Source organism: Rana temporaria, chromosome 3 (assembly GCF_905171775.1).
Source record: "Rana temporaria chromosome 3, aRanTem1.1, whole genome shotgun sequence".
Classification (NCBI taxonomy): Eukaryota; Metazoa; Chordata; class Amphibia; order Anura; family Ranidae; genus Rana; species Rana temporaria.
Window position 1 is genome coordinate 168,974,571 of NC_053491.1, and position 12,979 is coordinate 168,987,549.

A 12,979-nucleotide genomic window follows, 5' to 3' on the forward strand; every position below is an offset into this window, starting at 1 on the left:
CCAAGTGGGGTTAGCTCTGTTAGGCCCGGTGAAAAGTCAGGAATAAAGGTCAAAGGCCCAGGAGAAGAGGCCATATTCGTCTTTTTACAAGTAGCCCAGAAGATCTGTAGGGTAGAGGCAATTAGGGGGTGTACAGTGCTTTCCTTAGGTGTCATGTTAGGGCTGATCCACGGTAAGTGGCATATTGGCAGATGAGAGAACGATCCTTACGTGCCAGTCCACTATTCTAGTCAAGCGGCAGGACCAGTAGTATTTGTGTACATCTGGAAGTTCAATGCCTCCTTTAAGTTTGGGAATCACTAGTCTGCCCCATCCTATACGAGTGTGTTTGGAAGCCCAGATGAAGTCTTTGCAGATCTGTTTGTAAGTGGAGAAAAATGATACTTGGATTTTAATTGCTAAAGTCTGGAAAAGGTAGAGGATATTCATTTTTATGACTGCTGCTCTCCCAAACCAGGAGAAAGGGTCTAAGTTATATTTGTGTAGGTCTTGTTGGATTACCTTAAGGATAGGAAGGACATTTTTAGAATATAGATCCATTAGTTTTGCAGGGAACTGGATACTGAGATAGGTAATCTTGTGAGGATCCCATCCAAAGGAAATACTAGCTTGACAAAATGTTACAGTGGCCGTGGGATGAGAAATGTTTAAGGCCCTGATTTCGAAAAGTTAATTTGAAGATTGGAGAGTGATTTGAATAGGGAGAAGTCTTTGAGAATGTTGGGTATTGTGGAGATTGGATTTTTATCGTGACTGCAACATTATGGTGGACACATCAGACACTTTTGACACATTTTTGGGACCATTGTAATTTTTTCAGCGATCAGTGCTATAAAAATGCATTGGTTACTGTAAAAATGACACTGGCAGTGAAGATGTTAACTTGTAGGGGGTGCTAAAGGGGTTAAGTGTGAACTAATGTGTATTTCTTACTGTAGGGAGGTGTGGCTGGGCGTGTGACGTCACTGATCGTCGTTCCCTATGACAGGGAACAGACGATCAGTGACAGGCTCACTAGGAAGCACAGGGAGAGGTTTGTTTACACTTACCTTTCCCCAATCTTCAGCTCTGTGACCCGATCGCGGGCCACTGGCGGCAATCGGGTCTGCGGGTCCCGCGGGCATGGTCATGGAGCTCAGGACCGGGACCGCGCGACCCACGGATGGGCTCTTAAAGGGCAACGTACCTGTACGTGCTTATGCCCAGCCGTGCCAATCTGCTGACGTATATCGGAGTGAGGCGGTCCTTAAATGATTACGTGCCCGGTGATCAAGTGGTTAAATAGAGGTGTCTATTTCTTTTTGTTACCCCTTATTTTGGTTTACCCTTTTCCTACATGGATTTCAGTATATCCCAGTAATATTTCATTTGGTTTCATGTGCCTTTAAATAACAAATGTAGGGTCTGTGTACTTTTCAGTGAGTCGTAATATGACACATAGGGGTTGATTTACTAAAGGGAAATCCACTCTGCACTGCAAGTGAACTGGTAAGTGCAGTCACTGCAGATTGCTGTAGATATGAGGGGAAGCTCTGAAATTAGAGAAAGCTCTGCTGATTTTATCATCCAATCATGTGCAAGTAAAAATGCTGTTTTTTCTTTTCCTTGCATGCACCCCTCAGATCTACAGCGACTGCACTTTCAAGTGCACTTGTAGCGCAAACTGGATTTGCCTTTTGTAAATAACCCCCATAGGCACATAATAGTCTTTGAAAAGGAAGACCAGCACAAAGTGAAATCAGTCTGCAAGTCCTTAGCATGTCACAGGAGAACAATTCCTTAGTACAAATATCAGCACAGAATAGTCAGTTATGTAAATCTTTTTTATTTTTAAAAAATATACAGATATGTAAATAATTGTTATTTTTGAAATAATGTTTACTATGAATCCAGTTAACAAAGTTAAAAAGGTAATGGAACAGTTAATGGTCTGCCGTTATAAAAAAAAAAAATACAAACGTAAAACAAGTAAAACACAAACCGTAAGCATTGGTTAAAGACTAATACATCTGGAGCTATAATATTGATACGCTTTTCACATTGTTAATTGTTTGCTTATTCATATTAAATAAGGTGTCAGTTCTGTATGTACTGAACACACCTCATTCAGAAATAAAAGCACAATATAAATATAAAGTGAAGTATTTTAAAATATTTTTATTCTCTGCTACAGAGATAAATATCACAAACTTGCTAATAATTCTAGTGCAGAACAGTAGCATTATACAATGATTTTGCAAGATAGAAGTCACATAGTCAATGACTATACATAACTAACAGTTTTAGAAATGTTTGATCAAAAAGGAAGACAACATTTGTAATATAACGCAATGACATCTTATGCAATGTACAAGATCACTAAATAAGAGACTAAAAATAAGATATGGTCTTGCGAAGTATCAATGTACAGCAGATACTGTTTTTTTATAATTTTAACAATAAAACTAAAACAAAAAACACTAGTCCAAATTTCCGGATAATAATTCTCTCAGGGAATTAGTTAATGCCTATCTACTATGTTATCAATTTCAAAGGAATATACTTGTTATAGTATAGACGATGACATTAGTAATACCATACTAAGAAGTAAAATGTAAATACCTTTGAAGTCCCTGTATGTTCAAAGAGAATTTTTCCATAATGAATACTCAATTTAATGACTAGATATTGCTGTATAGGAAAAAACAGCACAGGGAATAGATAATAATCTTCTTGATGACTGGTTCACTTACATTTACTTTATTTCTTAAGCAGATAAAGTGTTTACATTTTTTAAACATTAATTAAACACGTTGATTATAAACAGTCTAGCAGATACTGTAGACTTCTGGAGAAAAAAAAAACACAGTACCTTATGTTTTGTTCAAGTTACTCAACAAGTAATTCACGTCATAACTGGAGATCTACAGACAAGACTTTAAAGTGAACCTTAACTTTGCCCATAGTAGGCACAGGAACAGGTTCCACTTAGGGCCAGTTCACACCACATGCAGTCCAGTGCATTTTTTATGCACCAAAAACACATGGAAATTAGGTTATATGGTTTTCAACTTCATCGTTTACACTGGTGCTTGCAGTTCCAGTGCTTTCCAGTTCCAGAAAAAAAGTGGAACATGTTGCTTTTTTCCCGAACTGAAATGCATTGGAACACACCTAAATGCACCAAAAATACACTGGAACACACATTCTTATTTAAGGTTAAGAAAAAAATGCACTGGACTGCATCAAAAATGCACTGGAACGCATCAAAAATGCGTCAAAAAACGCACATCCAGAAAAGCACCTGGAACGCATCCAGACTGAGTTTCTATGGTGTATACACACACGCTGGAAAACCAGGCACTGGGTTATAGTGCCTGATTTGTTTGTTGTATTCAGTTTTTTAAGAAAAATAAAACAATTTTGCTTGTGGAGAGCACTATATATATTCTTTCATTTACATGATCAATGCAGCTTTGGTTGCCTTCATTTGGTATTCCGATATTGGTTCTGTTTATCAAGAAATCACCCATTAGAATTTTTTGGATGACTGCTTACAAATTACGGCACCCTATGAGGGAAAGTGTATGTGACCCTCTGTAATTAAAGGGTCCATGCTGTCAGATGAGTGGCCATTTCTTCCATTGGTGGAGGTTTACCCACAAAGTCACCTGCATGTTTTTTCATATTGTAGCACCATTGAAGATAAGAAACATTGGTGGACCTTTGACATATGGACTTTTTATTAGCGCTGCACTATCTTTTTATTTTTTACTGTATGGGATTTGAATGATTGACCCTAAGTGTTCAGCAGCTTCAAAAGGGGGTTATTATTATTGTGCTGGTTGTTTTTCTTTATATTTTTATGGTATGAACGGGCCCTTACAGCAGGAACAATAATCATGCTGTACCTAATTTCTCTGTATTCCCACGCCATCCTATTCTGCCACCAGAGACCATGAGAAATACTCAGAACTTCCAGGAGTAGGGGCACATGTGACACTTCACTCTGCTTCCCACAATACAGTGCTTAGCGCTGAACATCTAAACACCAGGCCAGACAGCTATCATATAAACAACAAGGGGAACATGCATAGCCATGTGTAAGCTTCAGTTTTCTCAGGTAGTCCAAATGTGAACCTGTTACTTTGCCAACTAAACAGTAAAGTAATATATTCTGGGTAAAAAGCAGAGTTAGCATTACATCATGAGAATTAAAATATCAGTATCTTGCATATACAGTACCGGCATATTTAGGGAACACTATTTTTGCAAGAAGGGAGTTCTGTTTTTTCCTTCAATTAATAAAGAGCAGCAAATATGTTTTTTTTTTTATTGGCAAAACATGCTCAGTGTGATTTCTTAGATTCCTAAAATTTGGTCAACTGCATCTTCACAAATTACACTTCTTGAAATATAAGCTTCATTAGATTGACCCAATCAGTTGTCAGTCCAAGAGCAAATTATCTGTCCTGATAACATGGTTGTTCCTGTGGCCCGTAAAACAAACATTAGTTTGGTTTGACAAACTGGATGGTAGGACAACTGGAAGATTTTATTTTCAACAAACATGATATTAAACATGCAATCTTGGATTTCCCGATCTTGCATATTGATGGCTAGCATCAGTCAAATTTTGAGGAAAATGGCTAAAAAGAAAATGAACCCTTGCCAATTAACAGTTCTTGCAAAACATGGGGAGGTCTTCAGTGCTGTGTGCTGGTACCCAGAGACATAAGTTGTCAAATTTGACCAAGGTTACCTGATTTAGAAAATAAAGTTATGGGTGTAGGGATAACTTTCTTCCAGATAACTGATCAATATTGTTCACATATTCTTTTGAAAGGTCGTTCATGATGGGCAGTTGTAGATAGTTAGTGATAATAGATCAACTCAACATGTACCCCAAGAGCATGTATCCTTAAAGGAATTTAAGGTGTTTATCAATGTAAGAAAATGTATTTGAGTTATCTATGATATATGCATATAAAGTATGTGCGATGACAAGTTTACACTGATCACTTTTAGCTGTAGCCATGACTACTACTAAAGACATTAGGTCCAAGACATGTCATGCGGAACTATCACCTGCAAGCTAAAGTTTAAAATAGAGTTATTTCTAGATACTAAATGTGATCAAGTTTTGGATGTCGAGATAATTATTCTTTTACAAGGTCATTTGTTTATGATGGGCAGTTGTAGATAGTTAGCAATACTAGGTCAACAAGTACCCCAAAGGAATGTACCCTAATGGAAACCACAATAAGCAAAGATGAGTGTTGAATTGCTGGTGGGAAAATGGTTTGAACAAAATAACCTTGCACTTTTATACTATCTCCTTAATGGGATAAGTTTATAGGTTACTGTTCTCAATAGCAGCAGGGCCATGCAGCTAAACATTCACCATATATCTTCCAGGTTTTAGCAAGACACGGTGTGCCTGTTATAGCTGGCGACTTTTAATCTGTTATATTAACTAACAAACTTTTCTTCAGTTCTTTCCCACCTGTTTTTATCCAAGTATGATATCCAGTAAAAGTAGAAAATAAAAATATGTAGCAGTGCAAATAGGATAAGACCTAAAAATCTAAACGTCTTTTTTTCAGCTTAAATAAAAATCAAAAACTCCAGTTGTTTTCAAACAGTCATAGCTTCATGATGGAAAACAAATTCCACAGCATTCCATGCAAATTTCCAAACAGTCTGAAGATTCACAGCAGGCATCCATTATGCCACAATCCATGTCACAAGGACAGTTGCAGTCATCTCCTATTTCTTCACCACAGCAACAGCAACATGCTTCAGAAGTGCAGATTCCACAAGAAGCTTGTCCCAGTACAATGTTACAGAGTGTCAGGAATTCGCAGAATAAGCACGCTAAGATACAGTGAACACAGCAATCTTGATCGTTTGAAGAAGCCGATGGAAGGTGGTGTATATGAAAAGAAAAAAAGAAAAGCTTTTAAATAAATATTTTAATATATAAAACAAGCAATGCAGATCAAATAAATATACCACATACAAAAAGAAAAATATTAACGAACATTAAACAAATAATTTATCACATATCTGTAGGAAAACATGAACTGTTTATTTTGCCTTACCTTGCATTTTGACAACAGTAGACTAATTTCAGTCCAAAAGCATTCAGAAAAACTTCCACTTAAAGCATTTTTTTCACAGTATGTGTATATGTAATACTTACCTCTCCCTCTGATCTTCCACATCTTTATGGCTCTATGTTGACTAAAATATGTTCAGCATACCCATACTTGCCCCATGCTTGGGTCCCCATTGTGAAATTAGATTTCTTCCTGGAGGCATCTACCTCACTACTCTATCTTGTAGTAAAGTATGGTCCACAAAAGGAACCCAAGCATACATAGGACCAGGCATCCTGTAGTTTTGAACACTAAACATATTTGAAGTGTAGCTCTGTGGGTAGGGGGCAGTAGGTATTTACACTTTTATTTACAGCCTAGTTTTGGGTTAAAAAAAAATCACTTTATTTTCAAAATGTTGTCACATAAATGTATGATTCATATGTTGAGTGTTAAAAATAAATATAAAGCTGAGAGAACATGAATAAAAGCCAACCTACAGCTACATAATTTTAAAATTGTTGAGGGAAAAAAATAAATTACAGTAAACAGTAAAATATGGATATATCATTTTGTAAAGTGCTGCGCAAACTGTCGGTGCTATATAAATCCTGTATAATAATAATATTATGACAAATCCTCAGCTGATACCATAAACCAAACAGCAGCATGAGATTCATCTTCATCCAAAACTGAACTAAAATTTCCAATGCAATTAAATTCGTTTTTTTTTTTTTTTTTTTGGAATCTATGCATGTTTGTACAAATTAACTTGTAAACAGAGAGCCAGTAGTCCTAATTGGCTAGATGTATTTTTTTACATGTGTGTATATGAACATTCAGCACCTTTTCCTCTCTCTTCCTATGTACAGTAGAACTTCACTCATTTACTGAATGAGTGAGTGGCTTTACACCTTACTGACTTTTGACTGCTCATTGTACTTGTTGCCTTATATTTTAATCAGTGAATATAGAGCTTCCTCTGATTGACCAAGGTGGAAAGGTGAGTGCATGACGATAAAAATACGGATTGAATGACAGAGAAGCACGTAGCCTGGCTCTCTTGAATTCTGGCAGAAGTACTTCCCACTTACTGTATGTAGCTAATACTACCACAGTCCATTACAACATTCGGCAGCCGAATCGTTTTGTAAAATGGAAATTGTTTGGGCTATACTACTATATTTAATGAGAAATTAAACCTGAATGTCACTGAAGCAAAACATCCTGTTTCTTTTTTCTAGAGTGAATTTTACTTATACATAAACACAGTGCCGATCCTGACCTCCCTGGGGCCCTAAGCAAAATGACATGTCACATTGAAGTTAAGAAGCAGGGGGGGGGGGCTGGCGGAGCTGACAGTGACTGACATGTCACATTAAAGATTAAAGTTGAGAAGCGGGGGGAGGGGTTTTTCTGCTGTCAGAAATGTCATCTTACATTAAAGTGGGAAGCGGGGGGTGCTGACTTCTTACCTCTTCTCTAATGCAGTCAGCGAGTTAAGAAGCGGGGCGAGGGGCCAAAAATAGTTTGGGGGGCCCTCCGCAGCTTTGTGGGGCCCTAAGCGGATTCCATAGTGAGCCTATAGGGTGGGTCAGCCCTGCATAAACAAAAATACACTATGGTTTAAAACCAGGATTAAGATTTTACTATGCCTCTGAGCAACAAAGGAGAATGCACTCTGGGGGAAAAAAAATCAGGATGTCTACATTCCAGTCTGACCTGACATACCAGGAATTGGAGGAGGAAATCTGTCCATGGGAATCAAAGTCCACCAAATACTAAAAAAAAATACTTTTGAACTGAGTTCTGTTTTAAAATAGGATTGTTGATGTATCTGTAGGTGACTGGATGATTGGACACCTTTGTTTTAAAAAAGAAAAGCTGCAGAGAAACCCCTCTATAACCCTTCCCACTTTCAGCTATTCCTAGTTTTGTACCAAACAATTGGGAGATCTGAAAGAGTGGCAACAGACCGGTGTCCTGTACTGTACTCCAAGAAAATGATGTTACAAGTATGTTAAAAATCCTACTGTTTTTAAGGTCTGCAATAGGGGGTCAACACAGCAGAAAGTAGTAGGTTTTGCAGATTACTTACTTTTCTTTCTCACAAAAAAAACAAAACTCCTTTTCTGACAGAACTTAGAACCTAAGGTGCAGGATCCACCTTTAAAGAGCTCCATTCTGCCCCCAAAAAATATAAGTCAGCAGCTACAAATACTATAGCTGCTGACTTTTAATATAAGGACACTTACCTGTCCAGGGATTTAGCGGTGTCGGCACCCAAGCTGATACTTCAATCAGATTCAGGTGCAGGCCCTCGCATCTTAGGTATGGGAAACCAGCAGTGAAGTCTTCCAGCCTCACAGCCGGTCTCCCACTGTGCATGCACCAGTTGCGCTGCACTTTGTGAATGGTCCCACAGTCTCCTGGGACATGCGTGTCCCAGAAGGCTACAGGGGGGGGTGAAGGGAAAAACATCCCCATAGATTGCCGTGGCGATCTGATCCAGAAGTGGCAGCAGGTACCTGTCAAAACCAGGTACATGTTCCCCTCTTCATACAAGAGTCAAGGAAAAATCCTTGGAAAAATCACAAGCTCTGTACTTACTTGCACCCCTCTCCCCCCCAAAAAGTTCCAAATGTGGCAGTGGAGGGGGGGGTGCAAACAAGTGGAGTTTCCCCTTTTGGGTGGAGCTCTGCTTTAAGATCTAAGGCCTATAACCTTAATATCTCTAAAAAGTAAATGTCAGCCCATTCGCCATTTAGCCTCAGTTCACACTAGGGCATTGTGCGGAAAACTTACTAACCGTGCATATTTCCTGCACCTTGAACTGCCCTTGTGATCTGCAAGGGCAGTACAATGTCAGTACAATGTTAACGACACCCTAAATGCAGGTCTCAAATGAAGTGCATTTGTCTGCACCAGATTGTATGGTACAACAGTACCATGCAATCTGATGCATGCAATCTGGTCGCAGTGCATTTCCAAAATTAATGCATGCACTACTTTGGTGCGATACAATGAAAATGGAACCCATTCACTATGCCAGGAGTCTGAAGATGTTTTAATAATATGTTCTCCTGGGTCAGTTTGATGCCATGAGGATCACTGGAATGCACTCAAACTTGATCCTGCAGATCATAAGAGGAAGCAGCTGTAGAGGAAGAATGGCATAGATCAATTGGAATTGATGCCAGAGGGTCACCAAAACATTCCCTGAGAAGTCAAGAGGGTCTCTGGACCTGCCAACAAACATGCCTAGCTTGTTGGGGAATTTTCTGGCAATTTCAACAACAGGAGGGAGGCAATGACTGACCTAGCAGTTTCCATGCCGAACTTCAAGTTTGAAGTGGAACATGAGCAATAACTTCCTGTGAGAGAAGCTGCTGAAAAGCAGCTTAGAAATGTGTCTGTCTTTACAAAGAGGAAAGCAAATTGGAAAGCATGAGGCAGTGAGGGTAGAATCTGAAACTCCAACTTCAAGGCACTGGTGTCCCACTCTGTGTTGCAAAGTTTGGTAATAAGCAATGATTATATCAAATCCACTTTGCACTACAAGTGCAAACTACAAGTGCAGAGTGCACTTGAAATTGCACTGAAAGTGCACTTAGAAGTGCAGTCGCTGTAAATATGGGGGGTAGATCTGAAATGAGGGGAAGCTCTGCTGATTTTATTATCCAATCATGTGCAAGCTAAAATGCTGTTTTTTATTTTCCTTGCATGTCCCCCTCGGATCTACAGCGACTGCATTTCCAAGTGCACTTATAGTACAATTTCAAGTGCACTTTGCACTTGTAGTGCAAAGTGGATTTGCCTTTAGTAAATAACCCCCTATGTCTGCTATGCAAAGAATTATTTTTAGACCCCCCCCCCCCCAAAAAAAACATAAGAACAATAAAAGGTCTCATGGAGCACCCATAAGAATCTTTATTATGCACTTACTTCTGCACCTGCCCTGTTTCCGTACCATTGTGATAGAGATGCATTTGGGGGTTCAAAGGAAAGGCCAGCCTTACATGACCCTAAGAAGCCACACAATTCTAGTAGTAGGTCAGTCTGATGATATGGGCCAAGGGGAAGTGCAGGTGACAACAGTAGCAACAGGGTGCCCACTATCCCCTCTCTGCAGGAGGATGCTTCAGGAATCGGAGAGCTTAAACCCTTTTACATGTGCATGGATAGAGTGGGACAGCTTTCTTGTGATTGCATGTGTAGTGCAGGCCTGTTTAAGGGTATAGTGCACAATGGGGGTTATTTACTAAAGGAAAATCCACTTTGCACTACAAGTGCAAAGTGCATTTCGGAAGTGCAGTCGATGTAAATCTGAGGGGTAGATCTGAAATGAGGGGAAGCTCTGATGATGTTCATCAAATCATGTGCAAGCTAAAATTGCTGTTTTTTATGTTCCTTGCATCTTCCCCTCGGATCTACAAGGACTGCAATTCCAATTGCACTTTCAGTGCAATTTCAAGTGCACTTTGCACTTGTAGTGCAAAGTGGATTTGCCTTCAGTAAATAACCACCAATGTGTTTATGTTTGTGTATATTTGGCAGGGTTATGTGTATATGTGTGCATCAGTGTATAGTGCAGGGCTATGTGTATGTTTGTGTGTATAGTCTAAATTGCATGCATGCCATTGTGCTTAGCAAAGCCTTATGTATATAATGCAGGACTAAGTTGATATTCTTATATAGAATAACTGTATATATTATTGTGCGAAAAGGATTGGTTATGTATGGTTCTATACCACAAAGAAAGGAGTAACTATTTCTTATAAGGGTATATTTTTTTTATGATTTTTGCATGATATATGCCCACAATTTGCTAGTAAACATGCACAATTGTCAAGCCAAGTGAAAATTACATTCTCTGACATTTGTTCTATGATACCAAAAGGTTTTTACCTCAACATTCACCTTTTTTAACAAAAGGGTGAATTTTATATGTATTACAAATATATTTAACACTACCTGTTTTTTTTTTTAAATGTACCTGGTTGAGCTGTCAAATCATTGAATTTTCCAGGGAAAATGCAATTATTATGTATGGAGAAAATAAGAACATTTTGAAAAAAAAATATATATATATATGAAGCACATCCAGTACACCAAGTAAAAATGGAATATCTGTGGAGATCTAGATCTAGTAGGTCTGCTGCTTGGAAGTTAGCTCAGATGCACCAAGTACCGTTGATACATATGCGAGTTGGACAATCGTCCAAGAAAGTCACACTACACTACTCATACAAGTTCAAAACTTATATTACCTATGGATCATGTACAGGATGTAGCAGAGTCAAGATCTATAAATTGGAAGCCTATGCAGTGTGGTATTGGCAATGAGTTGCCCAATGTACCGGTTTTATCTGCATAAACTTCTTCATTTCAACAGTCAGTGGGAACAAGGAAAACATTTGGGGAGTCGGATTTCTGGGACTAAAAAAAATAAAATACACTGCAGTAACTATGGTGTCAAAAACAGGGTGCATATATTCAGAGAAAATAACAAAAAGGGGGTTGGAATTGTCCACCTGGACAGAAGTTTGTATGCTTGTTTGTGAAAACAGTTTGAGATCGAAGATTTATTCGTCAGTCAGATAGCCCTGGTTATTTGTTCCTTGGAGAGAGCTTCCCACTTTCTTATGTAAGGCACATAGTCTACCATGGGTGCATTCAACATCTTGTACAATATGAGAAGGAGATGGGGTGAACTCTTTTTTGGGGCATAAACTTTCAAATGAAGTCAGAGGTCTGGAATAGATGCCTGGATCTGGGATTGATTGCAGAAAATTGTGTAATTGGTATGCTGAGTCCAGTGGAGGCTGTACCAGAGCAGTAATATCTTGTAGAGACATCCAGCCCTGTCAGGTTGTAAAGTGCATACATATGGCTTGTCTCCACTAGGCATTGATGCTGATGTTTCCCATATCTGGTACTAGAGTTAACGAAGAAGGAGTGTATCAAGTCTATAACTCTTGTCGTGCTGTCCCCAGCCTCTCTGTGTGGGATGAAACCCACCTGATCTGTGTGGATAAACCAGGAAATGTGGGGTAGCAATGTATCTGTGATAATATATAAAAACAATTTGAGGTCCACATTTAAAATTTCAATAGGTCTGTAGTTACAGAGTATTGTCCTTATCTGGTTTTGAAATGACCATCATTGTGTGCCTTCAACATGTCTTGGGGAGAGAAATGGCCACTGGTGATCGATTTATTGGCATGGAGGAAGAATGGAAAAAATGTTTTGCAGTAATTAATGGTGAACCCATCAGGACCCAGGGTTTTATTAGCTTTGGTAGAAGAAAAAGCAAGGTCAAGCTCTTTCTATCTGATCAGACCCTCCATCTCCTCGCACGTATGTGACAAGATAGAGGGCATACCTGAGGACTCCAAAAAGGAGGCAATCAGGTCCGCTCTCTGAGAGGAGAGCTGAGGCTTAGGATTGTAAAGGTTATCATTTTTGGTAAAACCTTTTAAAAGGTTTTGGCAACAGAAGCCGAGTATGTGACCTTGTATAAGTGGTGACCTGGGCCTCTAGGGGGTTTAGATTGGGACCCTCATACTAAAAGACTTTCAAGCTTATTCCCATGACCATCTGCATCTGCGGAGTTTGCCTTGAATTTCCACTTGTACTAACTAAGCAAGCTGCTCTCTTAAGACACTTTACTCTTTCTAGGGACGGTTTATGTACAGTCTCCAGTTATTTGATACAGGTAAATAGTGCAGCTGTCTGCGTAGACCGTTTTTCTTCAACCTGGCCTAATATTTAGTGAATATCTCTCTAATAAAGCATTTGTGGGCCTCCCACAGGGTTAATGGCCCTGTCTATGGCAGGTAATTTGTTTGAAAATATGAAGTAAGCATTTGGGTTATGTCTGGTATGATGGTAGGGTC

General features: G+C 39.0%; 1 protein-coding gene across 8 annotated transcripts in view; it reads right to left on the reverse strand.

The window, feature by feature from the left end:
• Positions 1 to 3,376: 3,376 nt before the first annotated feature.
• Positions 3,377 to 12,979, reverse strand: part of MDFIC (MyoD family inhibitor domain containing) — a 198,709-nt gene continuing 189,106 nt past the window's right edge. For 6 of the 8 annotated variants that reach the window (XM_040343788.1, XM_040343782.1, XM_040343785.1 and 3 more), the window contains one exon: positions 5,795 to 5,880. Coding sequence is in view for 1 of the 8 variants with exons in the window: in XM_040343786.1 (XP_040199720.1) it covers positions 5,633 to 5,880 (248 nt within the window). In the remaining 7 variants the exon portion in view is untranslated. Of the gene's footprint in view, positions 5,881 to 12,979 lie in introns of all 8 variants that reach the window. The other 2 variants (XM_040343786.1, XR_005747901.1) reach the window with 2 other exon arrangements.